This window comes from Ixodes scapularis, unplaced genomic scaffold (assembly GCF_016920785.2).
Source record: "Ixodes scapularis isolate PalLabHiFi unplaced genomic scaffold, ASM1692078v2 PGA_scaffold7__128_contigs__length_106722199, whole genome shotgun sequence".
Classification (NCBI taxonomy): domain Eukaryota; kingdom Metazoa; phylum Arthropoda; class Arachnida; order Ixodida; family Ixodidae; genus Ixodes; species Ixodes scapularis.
The window spans coordinates 9,611,456-9,634,504 of NW_024609882.1; the positions used below are offsets into that span (position 1 = coordinate 9,611,456).

General features: G+C 42.7%; 1 protein-coding gene across 1 annotated transcript in view; it reads left to right on the forward strand.

The window, feature by feature from the left end:
* Positions 1 to 23,049, forward strand: part of LOC8040197 (Down syndrome cell adhesion molecule-like protein Dscam2) — an 86,247-nt gene that overhangs the window by 49,231 nt on the left and 13,967 nt on the right. The window contains exons 5-6 of the mRNA XM_042286470.1: positions 248 to 403; positions 3,398 to 3,649. Of these exons, the coding sequence (XP_042142404.1) occupies positions 248 to 403; positions 3,398 to 3,649 (408 nt within the window). The remainder of the gene's footprint in view (positions 1 to 247; positions 404 to 3,397; positions 3,650 to 23,049) is intronic.

The following is a 23,049-nucleotide window of genomic DNA, read 5'->3' on the forward strand; positions in this document are numbered from 1 at the left end:
TGCATGGGATCGCGGCGTCGGCTGCGCTCCGCCACAAAGTGAAACGGTGTATGGGAGAAGAAATGTCTGCGCCGAATCTTCAATTCACAGCGACGACGGCTCTCAAAATACGAGAATAGGAGGCGGAAGATGGTTTCGGAAGAAAGCATTTCCTGGTTGTTGTTGTTGTTTTCTTTTTCTGGCCGCAAAGGAGCTTCGGGCGCTTCCGATTCGTTATGTTTGATTTTTCCTCTTCCGGCGTGTGCAGAAAATCCCCCGGACTTTCTGGAGACGTTCCCGGACCAGCTGCTTAAGCCGGGCTCTGCGGTCTCCCTCAAGTGCTCCGTGACGGGGAACCCACTGCCGCAGATCTCCTGGTTCCGCTACGGACGCCTCCTCTCCGACCGCTCGGGACTCCGCATCGGTGAGTGCGCCGCGTGGAAAGTGCCCCTGCTTCTACTTTTCGGTGTTCGTTATTCTTTATTCTACGAAAATATTTCACGTTGCTGGAGACGTAAAAAAAGTAGGACTCGTACTATACTTTGTATCACCGTGACTTGGCAAAAGGCCAACGCCCCCTGGAGCCAATCAAATCAAACGGAGGCGAAGCACGTGACTCCCCTGGTACAGGAACAAGGGTATAACCCGGGTAGTTCGAAAACACGAAAAGGAGGAACTCCCCTCATACCCGGAGCCTTTTTCTTTTGTGTGTCCCAGACGGTTTTCTTCCCCTAGAAGATTATCCCGTGATGAAAGGTTTGTAGAAAGGCGACCTTTTTTCTCTTGGCCGCCCGTGGTTTTGACACCATAGCGCGCAACTAGTAGGATAAAGTGTAGTGACGTGTCTCTTTCTGGCGCGCTGATTGGCCCACTGGGACTGTAGCCTTCGCCGTTTGCCGATTTACGATGAGCATACGGCGGTGCGCCGGGCATCTCGTGTAATCGCGATGGTGCTAAATGAATTATTCGAAAAGTCATCTCGAAGGCACCTTCCTAGCTTCACCGACGCTAAGCTTAGAAACAGTAAAGTTCCCGTTTACATTTAGACGCCGTTAATACACGGCATAAGCCCAGAGAGCGTCGTGGGGTCACGCGGTCGAACATGGGTGATTCATGGGCGGCGAAAGTGTCTTGCAGTCGGTCAACTCTGCTGCCCTCCGCGTCACTCTGAAGGCAGGCATCGGGAAACTAAAACTCTCGAGTTAGCTTCAGTAAGACACAATTTTGTATTCATGCGGGAGCATTAACTGTCCCATGGAGCGCACAAGGCGTTGGCTGTGGCCACAAAAAGCAGGCATCTAAATAAACGGCAGTTAAAATTTCTGCGACGCGTTCTTACCGGCTGCGACGCGTCATACCAGCTGCTTCGTCCCGGAAGTCGGCGGGGCGCTCAAGGTTAAGGTGGACGCGCCTCCAAAAAAAAAAGAAAACACAAAGAAAAGCGCAGCAACGCAGGTGCTTCGTCACGGGAGCCGTGGAGCCGGCAGGGTTTGCCGCACCTGCGCAGTGGGGGCAGCGTGACGTCACTCTCCCCCACTGCGTGACGTTCGCGTTCCTTAACATAAGCAGTTTTAACTGTCGTCCTGTATTTACTTTTATTTTTAAACAAAAATAAAAAAAATAAACGTACCCTAACCTTTTGGAGGTAGTTCAGAAATTAAGTTCAAATGATGCAGTCTCGGCGACTTTATTTCTCGTAAAAATAATCACATCAATTCAAAGTGTTTATTGGTTTCATCTGTGACTTACTGCCGCGTATATACACTCTAAGAATTGCATGCGCGCGTACTTACCCGCAAAACATTCGAAGAGCCAGTCTTGCGATCTACGAAATCAGCTCAGCAAATGAGGAGTCGAAACTTCTGTTTAGACCACAAAATGAGGTCTGCCGCAATGTGGCATTGCGCAATGCAAAGCTTCATGCTTTGCATTGGGAAATGCCACAGCGCAGACTTAACTTTTAGATCTAAACGGATGTTCTGCCTCATCACTCGTTGAGCTGATTTCGTAGATCGCAGAGATTGGCTCTTTGAGCGTTTTGCGGGTGAATACACCTGCGGGCATTTCTTAAGAGTGTACAATAGCGCAGGAGGACGGAAACACGGAAGGCAGGCGCCAGGACAAGCGCTACTCAGAATTGGTACTTTATAGAGCAAGACGAGGACGAAGCATGGAATGTGATGTTTGGAAGGAGATTTTAGCTTTGAAGCCTGCCACAGTAATTTTAGAGCGCAGCTCTTAGGCGTCCGTTTCCGGGTTGAGAGTCGTGGCCGTCAGCGTCGGCGTAACCTCGCGCGTTGCATTGTAGGAAATTTTCCAGCTAAGTTTCACGGCTAAATTTAGCGGGTTAAGCTTCCCCAATATATTTAGCGGGGAAATTGACGTAACGCGACCTCAAAACCAAATCAGTTTCCCCTCTAAATTTAGCGGGAATACTTTGGTTAAATTTCCCAGCTAAACTTAGCGGGAATATTATACCGCTAAATTAGGCGGAGAAATTTTTGCTAAGTTTAGCTGGAAATTTAGAGGAAATTTCCCGCTAAATGAGAGTGCAGCAGGTGAGGAAGAAAGAAGGGTACGGAGGGAAGAGTACGGGCTTTTGTACCCCCCCCCCCCCTCCCCGTCCTCCTCAAGATCTGCGCTCTAATTCGGCATTACAAAGAATTGTAAACGTTTAATTTTTTCTTTATGCTAACAATACTCGTGACAGTAGCCACACTGTGAATATTTGGGACTATGAATATATCTGTGACCGGGACTTGTTATGATTATGAATGCTAGTGTGTTCTTTTGCGGCAATGAAAGCGTCCCGACAGACTGCACACTAAGAGACGTCGCCACTTGAGAATGTGCGTGGGCGTTTACGCCCAAAAATGCCATCCCACTTCTTCCTCTCCCCTCCGGCTCTTCTTCTGACACTTATTTATCCTTTTTCCTATTCTCTAACGGAGTAGCCAGTCGAGGGTACTCCTTGGCTTCCCTCTCTTTTCTTTCTATCTCTTTTTTTTAATAACAAATACAAGAAAAAGAGATGACAATTGACACAAAATCAACTAAACTAAATTATTAGATTATAAACATTTTAAAATCCACAAATATTCAAAAATAGTAAAAAAATGGCAAACAAAAATATTAATACAATTCAGATAAACGAAAAAGCAAGGGCAGAAAAACTTACCCTGAGCCCTCATAGTTTTGGCTCATAAAGCTCTCTGAACATCCGGTTGCGGGAACGGTTTAGAACTATGGTGTCGGCGAACAAAGGGATGTCCTTTCATGTTCCTGTCCTCTCGCGCTATAGTATATATAATGTTTACCCAACTATCCCAGCAATTGATTTTCATTACGGCAGCGAGCTACCCTTCTCGAGTGTGGTGACTGCTTCCCCATTTCCTCTCTTCCTACACTACACCTACAGGCGATTTTGTGGACGCTTCCGGCGTTGTGACGAGCTTCGTGAACGTGAGTTCCCTGGCGACGGAGCACGGCGGCGTGTACAGCTGCCGGGCCGAGAACGAGCTGGCCTCGGTGGAGCACACGGCCCGGCTGTCGGTGTACGGCCCGCCGTTCGTGCACCGCATGGACAACGTGACCCACGTGAGCGGCTCCGATGCGCGGATGCAGTGTGCGGCCTCGGGGTACCCCATTACACTCATCTCCTGGAAGAAAGGTGGGAACCGTCACTTCGTGCTACGAGACCGCGCATGACGACCTTTCCACTTTGGGAGAAGCTGAAGCGGTTCTGTATTTGAGTAAACATACTTAAGTTGTCTTCATTTGGCATCCAGGACCACGAGTATGGATCGAATATTGTTTTAAATGTTGTGCACAAAAGCTGCAGAACTGTATATATATATTTTTTTTTAAATAACGCTGAAGACTCACCTTCCCGGAGCGTTACGTCATTAAAGGTGTTCCGCTGTCCCGCATCTTCAGCGCCTATCAAAGCTAGGCACGCGCACTCTCGCTGTTTTCAAAAAAAGTGAGAAAAAAACGTCACCTCTGGTGTCAGAGGGGGGGGGGGGGGGGATGTACCTCAACTGCATGCGCTGCCCACGCGAGTGACACACACTTGGCGGACAAGAGAACCTTTTATAACTTAACGACTGGCCGAAGTGTTTTCTCCCGTTTAAACACATCTTCGTGGAAACCAACCGTGATATCCATATTCAACGAATAATATATAATAATATAATAATGAATATATCCATATTCAACTCTAACTAGTTTTATTTTTCGAGAACCTCTTTAGCTTTCTATTAAAGAGATCATATTCGATCATTTTGTTTTGCACGTACTAAATACGATTTGAGAACTGTCTCGAGAGCGAGCGTTCTCAGTAGTGTGTGAAACGTGACGACGAAGAGATAAGTTTCTGTGTTACATTCTGTCTTTAAATGTCTGATCACGCTGCGTAATTGTTGAATTTCCCTATATGACACCATGGCCTCCTTCATACTGACGAAGCCTTTCAGTTTACAGCTAGAATTGGTCGCCAAAGCAATAAGTGAAATAAATACTGGGGCCGGCGAACGGCGCCAAAAAACACGTACCTTCTCTCGCTTCATTATAGGGTTTTTTACATGTTTTACACAACCGCAGTCTTCTTTAAAGGGCGATCATCGTCTTTAAGGAAACAAAACAGACAAAGATGGTTAAACATAAAACCTTTCCTTTACGCGGATCGAAGCATATTACTTATGAGAATATTATATCAATTGCACTATGCGTATGTTTATACAACCTGAAATTCATTAGCCCCAACGGGCGTCTGGTGTCTTAGCGGTATGAGCAACTTAGACAGTGTAGAACAAGCCGCTAGCCTGGGTCTTAACGTGCATCACGCAGCAGTGACACACAAGCGCACGCCTGTAAGATGCTCATCCAGATCAAAATGGCCAGGGGTAGGGATTGAACCCAGGACCCCTGGGTTCTGCAGGGCGAGCTTTCGCTCCACGTGCTCCGAGCTGGGGCCCTAATCTGGACACTTGGCGAAAAAGTCGGCGAGAAATCCCGCGGCTCTGATTGGCCGGCGCCAAGGTCAAGTGCGGCGTTGGCCAATCACGCCCGCTAGATTTCTCGCCGAGTTTCTCGCCTAGTGTCCAGATTAGGGCCACTGGTGTGTGCTAGCCTACGCTGTCTACGCTATAGCCTATTCGGACAAGGATCCCCGTATTACAACTATGTGCACCATTCCGATATTTACGAGTCCTCAGAAATGCGCGCGATCTCCTCAGCCCAACAACGGGCACGTTCGTCGCTCCGCGAATCGAGCAAATCAGGCACCAAACGCACACAAACTGAAAATGAAACCGGCTAGGAGCCCATTTTCTTGGAAACTTCTATAGACTATCCCGAAAAAGTATAGCATGCCTAATATGGACCTTTTTTCGCTCACTTTGTCGGCACCTGGGCAGACAACGAGGGACTGCGGCCGTCTTCTCGACTCGTGTCCAGCGACAACGGGTCCCTGCACATCGTGCACGTTAGCCAGTCGGACCAGGGCTGGTACGAGTGCGCCGTGAGCAACAAGAAGGGCAACACCGCTGTCGGATCCATGTTCTTGCGAGTCATCGGTGAGCAGTCCGTATCACGTGTTACGTTTGTTGTTGTTATTCTCGGTTCGCGCGAATTCCATGACTTGACTCCTAAACGAAGGAGCGTGTCTCTAAGGCCCATCGAGTTTGACATTTGCACGGAAAGAAGAGCGCTTTGAAAAGCGTTTAATTTTTTATATGAGGTCATAGGTAAAACCATTTATCGAATACAATAATAAACTTGTATAGATTGATTTGAATTCGCTGGGGGGGGGATATATTTTTATATTGTTTTTGGTCGAAAATATCTCTGTTCATGTTCCCGCTCCTGATAACGGACACTCAAAATTTTCGCGGAGCCTTGCTTGAGCGAAGCGACGACGGTGACTCAGTAAAATCGTACATCGTGCTCGCTCGGAGCGAAATGTCGTAACTTGACAACCTCAGTGACGAAAGACGATGGGCCTTACGGCGAGCACGGCTGAACCCTCTATGCTCCCATGACAAGGCAGCAAATCCTTGAGAGCGTGCTTTTCTTTCAGAAGAATTAGCATTTACGTAGCGCATGCTGATATGTTAAGTGAGTGTTCTCCTTGGAACGTCCATGCGTTCTCCGGAAGGTTCACGTAAAAAAATCGAGCACGCAAATTAGTTTCCGTGATATCAGTTTCCACCACCCCTACTCCAGTTTTCAATAAAAAAATGAGTAATTAAGACTCCCATTTGCGCACCTATGTTTTTATAGAACTCGCGCAAAGGGCGTCGTCGTCAAAAGGAAAGAAAAACATATAAAAATGTTTTGTTTGTTTACGTTCTTCTGTAGAACAAAGTTTCATATAATAACAATTTTTTTTCTGTCGTAATTTTCCGCATTTTGCTTCCGTCTCTCTGCACTAAGCACGACCTTGTACAAGGCATACAAAATTAGGCTGAATTTAAAAAAAAACTGAGAGAAAGGACACTGTGGAGAAACGTTCGTGTACATTGTCCTAATCAACCCGTGTTGTTAGACAGACTAAATCGAGAACAAAAAATCGTAGGTGTGCGTGCGTACGCGCGATTATGAGCGTGAGTCTGTTTGTGCACGCGGACGTTCGCGCGCACCTATATCTGTGCAAAAGCGCTCCCATTTCGAAATTCTTTTTTTTTTTTTCGTTATCAGTGAAACAGTAAAAAAATACCTAAGTGCGAACCTTATATTTTAAGCATTTGTATAGGCATTGGCAGCTTAACAAAAGCGGGGCATGACAGGTCCCGGACATTTCAATATCGGTCTTCACAGCCAATAAGATTGAGGCATTGTCCGATATGAATGCCTGAGAGACCAATCACGTAACGAGAAGCCTGAAAATAATAATTAAACCTCTCCCCATATTTCTTGAGCTGTCGGTAACCGTAGTACAACTCTTTAAATAGTTCACGGCTACAGTCGGAAGGCACGAATGGACGACTGAAAGCAAAAAAAGAAAACTTTGCTTGGATCACAAAGGAAGGCAGTGGCTTCCTCTCTCGTATAACACACGGCACAGATCCGACGCACACGCGAAACAAAGTGAAGGAAGCTGACAAATCGAACAACCCTAAAACGAAGAAAAATATAGAGAACATCAACGAAAACCGGAAAGGCCGTCGGCGATGATGAAACGTGAAACATTGCGGGCACTCGAGTCGGAACTGCGCTCATTTGTTTAGCGAGCTCCGGCGGAGTCGTTAGACCCGCTTTGCATAGATATACATTCGTGGTTTTTGCAGGCGCTCTCCGACGCTCGCAAAACGTCGCTGTTCGTTTCGTTTTTGCGAGGGAGAGATACATTAGCAGTCATTATTTTTCTACGTGTAATAGAATCCGCAGCCCGGACAAAAAAAAAACAAAAAAAATGAAACAAACAACGAGCAACAAAAAAGAAGAGACAAAAAAAATTTCATTTGAAAATGGAGACGGGGAGTGATCATTGCTTGGAGAGGAACGTCCGGAAATTTGTAAACATCCATTGTGCCGTCTCGTGCACTTTCTTTCCTCGTAATTCCGGTTTATACGAAAGCCGCTGATTTTCCTGCAGAAGTACATAAAGTTACGAGGAAAGAGAAAGGATGAATGAAGGCTATGGAAAGCTTGGCTGCTTTATCAATGGCGCCGGTTACATCATATGTACAGATAGACCTTTTTTTTTTCTCGTTTTATTTGGTTTGATAATTTTCTATTTTATGAAACGACCCTAAACATGTAGAGACTGAGAGATAGTGATAGGCGAGAGCGAGGGGGGGGGGGGGGGTCGCAAGAGAGTCGAACAATTTGCCTGGAATGACCATTCGATAGATGCAAAGCTAGCAGCTGCCTTTGTCTATACTCACTCTTTGAATGCGTTCGAACGTCGACCGCTGGCGTCGAAGTTTTGGCGCTGGAAAGCGTTCGAGTATTTATTATCGTTCCGCAGCTAACGTTATGGCGGCGTATGCCGACACGAACGCCGGCGCAATATCGCGGCATTAGATCGAATAGCGCGCCTCCAAAAATATGCCCTTACTTCTGCTACTCCAACGAAAACTCGGAAGCGCCAATTACTGGGATAGGTAGAAATACATAGATAGAGAGTAGAGATGTGTAGAAAGTAGAAAAAAAGAACAAGACTTGATATTCGAAATAACGTTTCCGCTAAAAATAAATCGCGGGATTTGAGATTGAGAATTACGTGAGCACGTCAACGCCATTGTCGTCGTCGGTTCAAGGACGACATTCAAAACGGAGGAAAAAAAAAAGAAAATATTTCCGCCTTATTGTTTCTACGGTACTTCCTATCGCTTTTGCATTTATTATTTTAAAAAAAAAACTAGCTTTTCTTACATAAATATACGTATAAATGAAAGCGCTTACGAAAAAATACCGTAATAACTACGAATTTATTTATTAAATTAAGATTTTTTATTGTTTCAACGAGCGTATTTTCTTGTACGATGCTCCACGTCTGAAAAGCCTTTTAATATGGGAATTTTGTTTTTATAGTAACTGGTTATTTTTTAGTGCTCTTCGAAAAAGAAAGAAGTAAAACATACAGCCAACGTTACTAAAACACTCAGTTGGGAAACTCCCATAGAGACAGCTTTGAAAAAGTGGCCCCAATATGTCTCCGAGCGCCGAGCTAATGACGAACACAACGCCACCATTTCTCCCGCAGCGGCCACTCGAGGAACTGCACGTGAGAGATACAGCGGAAGAGGTAACAGGGGTGCCATCCCCGCGGACGCGCCGCGTCGAACTACCCGAAGTTAAAATGCACCTAGGTCGGGACGCGCTACCTGAAAGTCCCACTGAGGCATGGTTGTATAAAAACAATATTAATTGTGCCGCAAAACCCTGCGAACTAAAGATTTTAAAAACATAACGCGCCCCTTTTTTTGTACGAAACTCCAATAAATTTCAAACAGAAAAAGTCTTTTCCGTTTGTATTTACGCAAAAACAGGCTTTCAAAAAGCTCAAGGTGACCACAGTACAGACAAACGATAAAGAGTGGCGCTGTTGTCGCATTTAGCTCGGTCTTGGTGGACGCCAGCGGCCCAGGTTTCGACGGCGAGTTTCCCAACTGAGTGTTTTAGTAACGTTGCATACAGCGTAGACACTGTTGTATATTTAAAAAAAAAAAGTCCGGTTCTGTACTTCTTTAAAGACTGCGACGTAGTCTGATATTTCATGGCTCTGTCATAGCTGTTTAAATAACAAAATGGATAAACATATAAGAATGTTCACTATTTGCTGCTCGTTTCAACAGTAAAAGCAATTTTGTACATGTGCGTGTTGCACACTGGTCAGGTTTTTCTACCCCTAACAATAATCAATAAGCGATATGTAACACACTAACACGACGTTTTCGTTTTTTGAACAAATTCATGTGAACGCTCGAAGTCCGTCGTAGAACGGGTTCTTGGTAGACATATGACGATGATTTAATCCCTTCGATCATTGAATATATATATATATATATATATATATATATATATATATATTATTAGGTGATCTAACGTTTTTTTTTTTTTTTTTTTTTTTTTTTTTTACTATTTTGCTTTGTCCATTATTTCTCGTTTGAGCTAACTACTTTGTATTTTCTTGTTTCGCCGTTTAGTATCATATTTTCAATTTCGAGCACAAACCGAGGAGAATAGTTTACCGCAGAAGCGAAGGCTCGGGAGCGAAAAAAACCCGAAATTGAATCTCGGGTACAATGCCTGTCACCGTCTCCATCTATCACCATTTATGTATCGTCGGCGCGCCAAAAATTTCAGTGTCTTCGCTGCAAGAACGCAATATATAACACAGCACGAAGAAAAAGAAAAAAGAAAAACGATGTCCGAAGACTACAAGGCCCTTTTTTTTTTCTTTTTGCCGATCTGTCGAGGCGTGCGCCAACGTTATTGGTTTCTGCCAGCGTGGACCGTCGAAACATGGCATCTCAAGCCGTGTCGTTCGCAGTCTGACATCAGGCCGCGTGAGAAGACGAGTCACGCCGCTAATTTTGTCGGCGGCCGGTGGCGGTCGTTTATTGATGAGCGCCTTGATACAAAGTTCCGCTTCACAGTCTGCGTACGTGTTGCCAATGCTAGTGTTTATTTTTGATCTAAATAAAATAGGAAAAGATGAAAAGATGTCTACGCCGAGAGCAAGTTGTCTGCTTCTTGTGCAAGGTTTGCTGTGACGTCACAACGACGCCGTGTTCTGATTGGGTTCGATTGGAAGGATATTCGGTAGACCTCAGTGCTAGATGCCTTGAGGTCTACCCACTATTTGTATTTTTCAATCAGCCAATGAGAGCTCGGCGCTCTGCCATCATCATAATCCGTGTTTCAGAAGCAGACGAACTTGCGCCCAGCGTTGTTACTCGCAGCCTATAGAAACGCAGGGCGTGTCGTTATGTTTCTTGCTTCGAGATGTGTTTTTTAGCTTTCTTATTGGTCGATGCCGGAATCTGATTGACTGCGGAATGATAAGCCGCGAGAAACATTAAAGCAATAGTATATTCCCGATATGTAAGTTATGGTTGCTCACCTTGCAGAGATATTGTCTATTTATACGATAATACCGGATGAAATATGTGTCCTTGATGATTTTGAGGTTGACATAAATGTTCCAACACTTTGAAGTGGGAAGCAAAAACAAAGAGAGTTTGATTACTTATTGGACACACTGCCCTTGAGGTTGTTTTGCAGCAAACCCGCATAATGTTTTGGGTGCCTTTTGTTTTTGTCGGCGTATTTTCGTGTTTATTGTCTTTTAACGACATCTTTCGGTCAGGGGATGAATCTGTTGCTTCTATACAAAAACAACAACAAGATATGGTGCTCCTCTTTCTTAAGTACAACAAAGTGGGCGGTAAAAAAAAAAGATTTTGTGAGGATCAACAGAGCAGCCACATTTAGAGCTCATTCAACGAGAAAGGGAGCGCCACTGTTCAAGTCTCCCTTCTGGCAACACAACAAAACCTGAGGTAGCGCATCGATCGCCTTCTTCTCCGTGAAGGTTTACGATCGGATGGGGGCCCGTTGATGGTTTTGTAAAGAGTATTTACTCAGTCTGCTTCCTCCCGAACCCACCGGACTTACTTTTGGAAGAGCGTACTTCGAGCGCCATCTTGGGGGAGGATCGGAAAAGATTTTCCGGTGGAATCCCCCTGCCTCGTGACCAGCAAAACGCGACTTCCGGAGCGGCGAGAGGGCGACGATGAATGACTCTCTCTCGGTTAAGCCTAACTTCTTTGTTTTTGTTGCTGTCTTTTTTTTCCTCCTTTTTATCGATGTCCGGAGATCGATATGGAGAGTGATCACCGGGGTGTCGAGTCAGAGTTGTCGAGATCGTTCCATCGTACCTTCACACCTGGCGCAAACCGATGTCGGAAATAAACGAAACACAGTACAAATAAGGAGCGAGTGTATTCGAGCGTAGCCAAGTGAATGCCAACCGCTGAGTTGTATCGACGTATTGACGTGAGTTGCCTGTCAAATGAAACTACAAAAAAAAATGGTCTTGATATCCGCATGATCTCCATTGCAGAACTTTGTTAATATAGATATTTTTAGAGTTTTAGAGAATGATGACATAGCGCTATACGCGTATGGGCGTGAAGAACATCTAGCAGAGGGACGAAAACGTTAAAAGAGGACGTGCAGGCGTTTTTTGAATGTATGTAATGAACGACAGCAGGGGACTGAAGTCGTCTGGTCACGTGAAGCAATCAATGAGCCACATGCAAAAGAAAACCAAGGAAAAAGTGTAAAAAAAAAAAGACAAATTCTGAACATAATATCGGCCTTTTAACGCTGGAGACTCGTTTGTTCTGCTTCAGATAGGGGAGGTTACAGCACTTGAGAAAAAAGGGGCGCGGAGCAGCTAAAATGCGAGACATTGGGCCCGTATGCTGTCTATGCGCGAAAAAGTGTAGAGAGAATACGGATTATAGCGCAAAAGTGGACAATATTTCCTTCGATTGCACCTGTTCCGCAATTAATATAAACATTACCAAAGGTAATGATGAAAACACGGAGAAAGTCGTGTACGACGTTCACAATTAAACACAAGCTAGTAAAAAAAACAAAAAAACAGACGAGCACAAATTATGTTTACAAACTGTTCATGTATTATGAGGTGCAGGAGTTCGTTTTTTTCACTTGAAATGTGCTTGCCTCGAAATGTTTTAAGAAACATAGGTTCAACGCTATCTTCTATAAGTATTCCGATGTGAAATCGCAATATCTAGGAGCCCAATGAAATGTAATTTTCGCCCTTGCTAATTGACAGGTAGCGTGACTGTCCTCATCGGGGTGGCTTGAGGTGATTATTCTAAAAATACGGTCATCGGTCCTGCCTAATTTAAAAGTGTTCTTCTTGCAGAAGTGCAGTAGAGTTGTGCGTCCCGAAGGGATCCTTTTAGATTTATGCTTATGTATTTTCTCATCAGATAGCGATAAATCATTATCTTCGTTCAGCACGTGTTTGCATTTTAATTATTAGGGTGATGTTACTTTAGATTCTTGTTGTATTTTTTATATTTAAGGCCACGCTTCTTAACCTAAACTTCGTACTAAAAAACACAAACAAAAAAGCATCTATCAGCAATAGACGTAGACATCCAGTCAGAATATTTGCATTCACGGGAAAGAAAGGCCATGTGTAAACGCCATTACAATTGTACGAAACAGTTTTCATATGCAACCGAAGTAACTTGAAGACACATCACCTGTTTTCTTTTTTAATTTTTACTAAGTGCCTGTAATATTTATTCGTATAATATTTTCTCGTGTTAGTGCTAATGCGCATGCGGCATTGGCAGGTTTTAGTTAGTTTGCAGTACTGGAGAAGAACGGATAGTCCTTTTGTACAAGTAAATTATTAGGTTATTAGGCGGTTGCGCCAGGAAGCAAAGAAACCTGCAGCCTAAAGTATCAATCAACGCTTCGGTCATAAAAAAAAAAATATATTAGATAAATCTTTGTCCTACAGAAGCTAAGCGTCTTATAAGAGAGTATGCTGACGTTCTGAGGTTCACTGGAATTTATTTTTTTATAGGATTGCATTTGTATATCACGTGTTTTCTTCGTTTCTTTAAATTCTAGCATGGCAATGAAGTTTCGTGTCAGTCGCAGTTTCGCAGTTTCCGAGCACCATCCTTGTCTAGCCTTTTTGTTAGCCTTTGAAAACCTGCCAATGCCGCATTTTTACCAATATATAAAGTAACATCTAAGGTACCTGCACTTGACAAAATGTTTCGTAATAATATCGAGATTAAGATTTAGCGGTAACCTGAACCATTAAGCACAAAATCGTGTTGTGGTCTCATAATATATATATTTTTCTTTTTTGCTGAAACTGTCGTGCGCTTTTTGCGAACAGTGACAAATTTCAGGTTCGCTTTGAAATGCAGAACTGCCACGACGAATCACACATCAGCCAACCTCACTTCGCCAACAATATTTCTACTCGAATGCACTCCAACGACCTCTAGAAGTAACACCTATGCACCCGATGACTACGCGTTTTCGCGGGGCACGCATTGCTGATCGGCTTCGGAAATTCGCCTTTCTATCTGAGACTTTCGAGGATCGGTAGACGACGAATAGCGATGACTTTCGGCGCAGTGAACTGGAACTAAAAGGGTCGGTGATTATCGGGCGCTCAAGAAACTCGTTTCTTCGGGCACCTTCCGAGAATGTGCGACGCTGAATCAGCGCTCCAATTATGTTCCGCCGCCGGCTGTTCCCCTGCGAGAGCTTCCGGGACGCACAATCAAATGAGGGTAGAGTGCCTAAATTGCAGAGCGTTACCAAGTGCTCGATTGAGATCACGTGGTTTACGGGTGGCGTTTGCAATACCAGCGGCGTGGAGAGGAGAGGAACGCGCTAGTCATCTTCAAGCGTCTTCCGCCTTTTATGCCCTCTGTTCTTCTTGCCACGCCACAACGCAACGCATACGCACTTCGAGCCATTGGCGCAGACGACGTCCGCCAAAAAATTGCAAACGCTATTCATGCTTTGAGTTGTTCCCTCTCTTACATCGAGGCTCCCGAAATGAGGGTCATTGAGGAGAAAGGGGAACACCGCACGACCGTGAGGAAGTGGAGGAGGGGGAGGGGGGAAGGAGCGTTTCGAAAGAACGAGCTCGACACTTGGGGGGGGGGGGGGGGGGGGGGGGTCTTGCTCGACTGCTCATTCTTTTGATGAGTGTCTCACGTGCCTAGTGTTGCCCTCTTCTATGTGATTCGTTGCTTGCCTTTGGCTTTCGCGATGTCTTTCGGAATGTGGAGCCGAACGGCCTGTCGGCGCAGTGGTGTCGGCTGGATAGCTCGCGAGTTTGCAGAAAGTGTTGACGCGACACTTCGCCGCTATTGGCCGAGGAGGCACATTTTAGGGCATTCCTTTGCACAAGGACACACAAAAAAAAAAGAAAAGGAAAAAAAGATACCGCGTTGCAGTGAATGTCGCGAGTCGAGAATTTTGACTCCAGCGTTTGATTTGTGCTCGCTCCTATGCTTCTATGTTTTGCATACTTCATCAGCGCGTCGGGGGGTTCGTTTACATTTTTGTTAGCCTGCGCGAATATTTTGCTTTTATCTTTGGCTTTGAAGTAGAAGACGAAGTTTTCGCTTTTGATTTGCCGCTAATGACATCGAAAAGTCTGTTAAGCTGAAGTGTGCACAAAAAATGTTTTTGTCTGACGTAAAAAAAATAAATCGTGGAATGCAGCGCACAAAAAGAATAGGTACATAGCAGTGTTAGACATGACACATAAGCGCTGACTCATGATTTATATTCAATAAAACAAGTAAAAACAAAGGATGGTATAGGGTAAACAATACAATGCAAAGACACACAGATAAAATCATTGGAGACGCTATAAAAGAAACACTAAGTTAGGACATGCATGGTTCTATTTAACAGAAAACTGTTTAACGCGTACATAGGCTGAACCCTGGGCCGATTTCCGACAACAGCGTCTCAGCTGAGACTAGGTGAAAGAAAGCACTGGTAAAGCCAGCGCACAGGCTGAGCGGGACCCAAGCCGTGTCTCAAGACGCTCGCGCGCCCCAGCCTTTGCAGTGCTTTCTTTCAACCAGTCTCAGCTGAGACGCTGTTTTAGCGAGCCGGCCCAGGTGCCTCAGCGCTTCCTCGACTTAAAAAATATATCATGTTTTTTTTTTTTTGTTTTTTTTGTTTTTCAAATTGGTAGTGGGACTGTAAGTTACGTATTTAAATGCTCAGATGCAAGCGAGCGTTGACGGGCCATAAATGTTACCTCTGCTCTCTTCCAGTTTTTGTGACCTATCATAAGAAGAAATAAACGCGCAACAACTTAATCTAGCTAAAATCTTATAAATCAACAAGCTTTCAATTTATTTAGAAAAATGTAAAGCTTCCTACACCAGCCACATTTTGTACACACAGTAGGGTATGGCATTACTTGGTTTTGATAACACCAAAGTGTTAATTCGTTTTTTTTTATTGTCTTCACAGGAGTCATTGTTCTGTGAAAAAAGTTAGACATGCTTCCCAGATTTAACCAATTTTAATTTTATATCGTAATAAATTCGCTTTTTCCCTAGTTGAACAACTACCAGAGGCAAAAAAGAAATTCAATTTCATTTGTACATCAGAGGAGAAAACTATGTTGATGTTAGAACGTATTTGTGAACGTTTTCTTGCTACGAACTCACAGCTGATTGTTCTAAAATAGCAAAAACTGGATGAGAAATTTTAACTTTTATTTATGATTTTGCGGCGTATATTCATAATTTTCTCCACTACAAATGTTAAGTGAAAACTCTTGGAATATTTTCGGTCGGCCATTATTGCACGTACAAAACAAAACACCCGCCCATGCATACTTACAACAGTTTCACACACAATATCCTGCATTATGGCTTCTATTTCTTGTTAATACAGGCTTACTGACGTCATCTTAACATTTTTTACCCCGTGAGCTGTAAAAGCACTAATCAGTGTATCAAAGTCGTTGGCTGAGCAGTTGCTATTTATTCTTTTTTTTTTTGAAAATGCAATTGAACAAAGTCAGTCAATGTGTTTTGTGTACAAAAAGAGGTTTACACCCGTGCAGATTCAGCAATAAATGTCGGCGAGCATGCTCTTTTTTTTAAGAAGCGCTTTAGCGTAGTCACTTTGAATCAAAATGTGTTTTTATTACCAACGTCATGTTTATATATTCATCACTTTAATTCAAAGTAATTTGAGGAAATATATAAGGGGTATTTTTTATTCTAATGTGGTGTTAATGCGAATATATTCTGCATTGCGCCTCTCCAGCAGCTCAAATGAAAAAAAAAGTTAAAAGGAGTAGACGTTTCAGAATGCAATATAAATAAGAAGCCTTTACATTTGATCACAATAAATGCTAATTTCATATTTATTTATTTGTACTTCTTTTTACGAAGTATTTAAGGAAGAGCAACATTAGTATATGCATCCCTTACAAAAAATTTATATCCGGCCAGATCTGAAGATTTCAGATATGGCCATATAAAAAATTGGCCACATATAACCTGATATGGTATATCTGCCAGATATAGCCCGATACCCCTGGCTAGGTATGGAAATCCCAGATCGGGCTAAGTAAGGAAATTCCAGATCTAGCCAGGTATTTTAAAAGGACACAAGCTTGAAATCAGCACTTTATAGCTTTTTATTGTCTACAATTCTCCCAAGTGCCCTGGCCCGCACTCCAGGAGTTGGAAACAGTCCTTAGCGATCGCTAGTCTTGACCAATTCAAGGTCACACAGTTTCGAGTGTAATTCGTAGTCACCCTGAACTAGCGTCCCATAGGGCTCAAGTACCTGTCATATCACTTTTAAATTTTTTCGTCAATGGCAGCTATTATGATACTGTACATTCTGTCCAACCTTCAACCAGGCTTAGCCGCCAAAATCTCTTACCATATTATCATTCTCGTGATTGTTGTTTTAGCAGGTATGGCTTAAAAGCCGAGAAATTACAACAACCATCCCGGGATTTAGCTCGGATTCAGCGGATCTGTTTATGACATTTTTAGCGTTTCTAACTTAATATCAGCGTCTTTGAAGCTGTACGAGAATGATAATAATGTAAGAGATATATCTGCAGCTCATCCAGGTTGAAGGTTGGACGGAATGCACAGTACTGACATTGGCGGGACATTTTAAAAGTTGTATGGCAGGTACTTGGGTTCTGTACGGCACGTGTTCAGGGTGACTCCGAATTACACTCAAATTTGTGTAACCATAGAATTTTTCGAAATCTTCGATCATTAGGCAGCTGAAGAAACACCGCCCCCATGATTCCTCGAGTGCGGGCTGAAGCGCTTGGGGGATTTAGCAAATTGCCTATTCAAGTGTCATGTTAACACTTTGAAATAATTAAGCTACATTGAAATTTTCGTGAAAACTAGCACAAATATCTCAAACTTAAGCTTGTCAAAGCTGAAGTTTGGGATTATTTGTGCTAATATTTAGCTCGCGAACAATGAGTCATTCAGAGTTTGCTAAGGAAGAATTTTTGTTTACTTTTTTTAACATTTTGATATATTGAAAACCGGCTGCCAGATAAGTCTGTATATACGCCAGATAAGTCTGTACATACGCCATATCAGGCTGTATATATGCCAGGTAAGTATGTATATACACCAGATAAGTCTGTATATACGCCATATCAGGCAGTATATACGCCAGATAAGTATGTATATACGCCAGATAAGGCTGTATATACGCCGTATATAATCATATAATGTTTGATATGGCCAGATATGGCCCAGATATAAGATTTTCATACGTGCACTTTCAGTGAAGCGAGTTTATTTTTCTTTTCAAATAATAGTAAAGGAAATGTCTTCTTGCACAAAAACAAAAATAAAGCTTTCCTCATGCAAGTTGTAATAGAGGCTGGGACAAAATAGCACTCGAATTACGCGGAGAAAGGATATGGCTTAAAGCCTACGTAAACAAGCCAGGCTGCATTAGACAAATACACATGAAGAAAATCGATGGTTCGCACACGCTTTTGGGTTGGCAAAAACGTGCAGGCTCATTGTTGTTTTGGAAAGCGACCCTTTGGTTGAGGTACACGTTCATTAAGCTTTCATTGATATCGACCCGTCGCATGGCTGTGAGTGTGAGTTTGGCACATTATGTCTCTCTTTGGGACAGCTTTTAGTGGCTCGTGAATATCGACCCGACGCAGTCGGGTTTCACCGTGTGTGGAAAAACCGCGGGTTTGTTTTTTGTCAGTTGTTGCGCTTTTGTTTTTGTTATTTTTATGATCGCTACAATTACGCACCTTGCGTGCAGCGTTTTATCGACTAGGTTAACAAAGAACATGTTCGCGTTTCAACGTGAGCTCGTATGCATCACAGAGGGCTCATATTGCATGGACCCGAATTACTCAGAAGGCATTTCTACACCTGGTGCACTATGACGCGGTAAATGTACGACGTGCAATGCATCCTGAATTTGCGCCTGAATTTGCGTGTGTATCGATGGCAAGCCAAAAGTGCGATTCAATAAAATATAAGTACAAATTTGCACCTGGCAAGTTAGAAGGACTCAGTGGTGAATGATGGAAAGGTGCCCCATCTGTTTTTCTGATGTCGATATTTTAGTCGCACGTCTTGCATCCCACCACCGGTCTTATTTAACGTTTTTATTATTATATTTTTTTGCTGAGCACTGACTAACGTTACTAAAACACTCAGTTGGGAAACTGCCATAATGACTGCTCTGAAAAAGTGTCCCCGATCTGTCCTCGAGCACCGAGCTAATGAGGAACAAAACGCCGCCACCTCTTCTGCAGCGGCCACTCAAAGAACTGCACGTGACGTCTATTTTGGCTTAAATCGGCCATTTTGGTGCCGAAACAGATACAGCGGAAGAGGTTACAGAGGTGCCACCCCCGCCTCCACAGCGGACGCGCCGCGTCTTACTACCGAAGTTAAAATGCACCTAGGTCGGGACGCGGTACCGGAAAGCACCGCTGAGGCATGGTTGTATGAAAACAATATTAATTATGCCGCAAAATCTTGCAAACTAAAGATTTTAGAAACATCACGCGCCCTTCATTTTGTACTAAACTCGAATAAATTTCATACAAAAAGAGTCTTTTCCGTTTGTTTTTACGCCAAAAACATGCTTTCTAAAAGGTCAAGGTGACCACAGTACAGACAAATGATAAAGAGTGGCGCTGTTGTCGTATTTAGCTCGGTCGCGGTGGACGCCAGCGGCCCAGGTTTTGACGAGGAGTTTTCCAACTGAGTGTTTCAGTAACGTCACTGATTGAAGATTTATGACTCTAAATATTTATGTTGTAGAGTAAAACAGCTATTTGGGATACTTGCAGTATAAAAAAAAAGAAAAACGTGGTGATTGCAAGTTAGGCGAGTAATTATGTAATGACTTAACACAACTCTTACACGATATTACCAATTTTTTATGACTGTAGCATGCACGATCTTTCTGCCAGCACCTGGAAGTTATTTGGTTTTATTATTCTATAACAACAAACGCATTTTGCTTTTCTTTATTTTGTCTACGGACCAATTCGTTCGTTTTCCTCCTTTGTTTCTTTTTTTTTTTTACACGCTTAGAGGTTTATGATTACAATCCAATTGAACACAAAGGGAAAGTACGTGCTAGTATCCGAGCCAATAAAGTAGAGAGCGAACTACAGGCGGTCCTCTTCATGCTGGATGGAAAATGGTGGTTCTTATTATTAAAGAAGTGAAGGAGATAAAAAAAAAAAGAAGGCGCCACAAGAAGAGCCAACTGACAGCATACCTTCGCAGCACTTCAAGCAAGAGCTCGCTATTGTAATGTAGATATTCCGGGTTCAAATGATATGCAGGCAGACATTCATTTCGGACATTGCATTTCTTGTAAGGACGTGTGTTTCCGTGATCATCGCAACATGCTCTGCCTTAAAGGTTCAGCTTCGAACGTACTTTACTGGGCAAAAAGCCAGAAATAATAGACGTAATGTTTCAACGGAATAACCTCCTTTCTGCAGGATCATACGGCATGTAACAATCATTTGGTGAATATGGTAAAAAATGAAACAAGGTGAAAGGAAGAGGCGGTGAGAAGCTCACAGTGGGAGTTTCTGCAGGAGCATGTAGGTAGATCAAACGCACTATCTTGGTTGATACTTCACTTATGGCATGTAGTAAGCCTTGATGTGCGTGAAAAAAAGTAACCAAAACGCGTCAAAGATGAGTACATGAACACTAGGAAATTAGCACAATAAATATCGTCAGCACCACACTCTACATTATAAAAACTCATTTTTCTTATTCTGTTATGTTTGCAAACATCATAACGCGGACTTAATTTTGCTAGGGAAGGAGTTATACACAAGTGATTTAAATATATCTCAAAACAGAGACATGTATGTAGTAAAAGGAGATAGCATAAAATGTACCCGGTCGATAAAATGAACCATGACGAGCAGGAAGAAAACATGTACGCTATGGGCAAGATGGCCTTGCGAACGCTTCCCCTCGAAGTTTCGTTTTATTTACTTATATCTGCCAACATAGTCTTCTCCTTTCCGTTGGTACTCTGGGAATTTCCCTCGAGGAAGCTAAATTGAACTTTAATTTCCCAGGGAAAAAAAAGAAATCAATATCGCTCGAGGCAGGGAGCGGAAATTCGGGAAGCATAAAGTTCCTAACGCACGCCCGCTGACACAAGCACGAGGTGGCGTGTATTTTTGCTATAAGGGTTATGGCAAGCTTCCACTTTTTGTCATACACGTGTCTTCTACTTTTTTTTTAAATTTATATCTAACTGGCTAGACGTAATGAATACAAAAAGGAGGGTTAAGTAGGTAGTAAGGATCCCTGAGAAGATTTGATCGATTTTAGGCTCCGGAATATATACATATATGCAACGAGTAAGGGTTGACGAAAAACCACACAAGCATCGAGTAAGCGAACGACGCGCCCCCTGGCGTCTGTGTTTGCCCCTTGGTGATGAGGGTCGGAATTTAGCATCCCAGCGGAGATGGTACTGCCGTGTTTTATTTTTCAGTGCACGCGTCCTTATTTTTTTTTCTCAAGGGATTCCCTTGTTTGGTTTACATTTGCTTCAACCGAAACAACGACGATCTTTTTTTTTTGTTTTTTCTCCCAGTCCATAATCGTCTTTTATTCTTGCACGTTTTAGGGTTAAAAAATAAAACAGGACATGACTGTTTTTTGTTTGGTCTTTCGTTTTTTTTTTAGCTTTCATTTCTTGACGATGTTAAAATTTCTGTTTAGCTAGTATAGCCTACATAATAGTGCATGCATTTTTGAGCAGCCTGTACCGTTCAGAAAAAAATGTAGTCTTGAGTAGGGCGACACAGTCAGCGCACATTCAATATCATCGGTTGGTACACTTCTTATCTCAGAGCTGAGAGGTTTTTTTAATGCCTAGACTCCTCGTGTGTCAGAATATTATTTTGTGAATGAACATCAATTGTTGTGCAGTTTAGAGTCCGACACTACTCTGTTTAAGCGAACGGAACCAATCGTCGTGTAGTGATCATGCAGGGTGTATCACCGAACATCGTGAAAACTTTGCCTACAAAAGCTGCGCATCGCTGAGAAAAACGATTGGCACCGCGTTAGTAATGACCGAGGGGCCAGTTTATTGGGGCGCGTAGCGTTTCGCATAATTAGGCCCCGAATCAGTATTTCGTAATTAACCTCTTGGATAGTAAAAATAGATAAGTATGCAGATCTAATTAAAAAAATATATATGGCACTACTTGTCATTCAAAACAAATAAATCAATAAACAAAAAAAAAGGAAAAAAAAAGAGCGTTTTGGAAGCATCGAGGTTCGGAAGCGTTATCGGGCGTGCTGCATGCGTGAAGCTCGCGGAGCGGAACTTCGGAAGATAAGAAACGGAAAATTCCCAGCGGGTGCGTCAAACTTGGATGCCTTTTTGAGATTAAAACGAAAAATAAAAAATAAAGCGAGCACTATAAATATCTTGAAAATTAACTAAGTTGGTGGTTTTTAATGATGCCCATCGAGAGTCTAATTGAAATTTGTTTATTTTTACTACTAAAAAAGTAATTATTCAAGTCGAAAGGAAACTTTTATCAACCTAAAAGCTATAAACCTAAAACAGAATTTAAGAGAGAGTGATGAATCAACTACCTACCTATACAATAAAACCTACTCGAGGTTTGTTTGAACAGCCGGTATACACAGGAGCTTTTTTTTGTTGCAAAATTTTCTTTTGGGTGCAAGCGCTAGATGAATTATACTTTTATACTTTTACTGCATATGTATTAGGCTCACCATACAATAGATGGCAACATGACCGTCACGATCAGTATGCTAAATAAATGAAATCTCTTAATTCACCTTTGGATAAACGGTTTTATGAATCATGTTGGTGCTATTGCACTGTGGAGTGCAATTACTAGGAAAGGATAAAGTATTTTAAAGATTTTCAAAGAAGGCAACGGGCTTTGCAATACTCATCAATCATTTTTTCAGCGTTTTTGTTGCCTGAGTCTAAAGCGATGTAAACAAAGGGATGACAAGCCTTTTTCACATTCATGCATAAAAAAAAAGTCATGTACCAATTCTGAAACCTCATCTTTATATCGTCAGCCGGTCGTCATCGCATTCGCCAAAGACGTGCGGCTGAGGCACTGACAACGCGACTGAACAAACTACGTCACTCCCGTAAGCGGGAGAGTGAACAGGACTTTCGGCACGTTTTCTGTGTCCACGATAACTGAGCTATGAATTTCACAAAAACATTTTCCGTATTTGCAAATTGTTTGATTTTATTTGGCCCCCGAGAATAACTGACTTTAAGACTGCTATTCAAAGATGAACAGTCAAAAAAATTATAGAAGATAAAAGTTTTATGAACAAATTTTAGTTCGCTATCTATTTCATGGGTATGATTATCCTTCCGTCAATCGTCTACGATCCTGATAGACATCTTGTGACGACAAAAGTGATATACCTCTGACTTTAAAAAAAAAGCTTTTTTACAAAACAAATTAACACA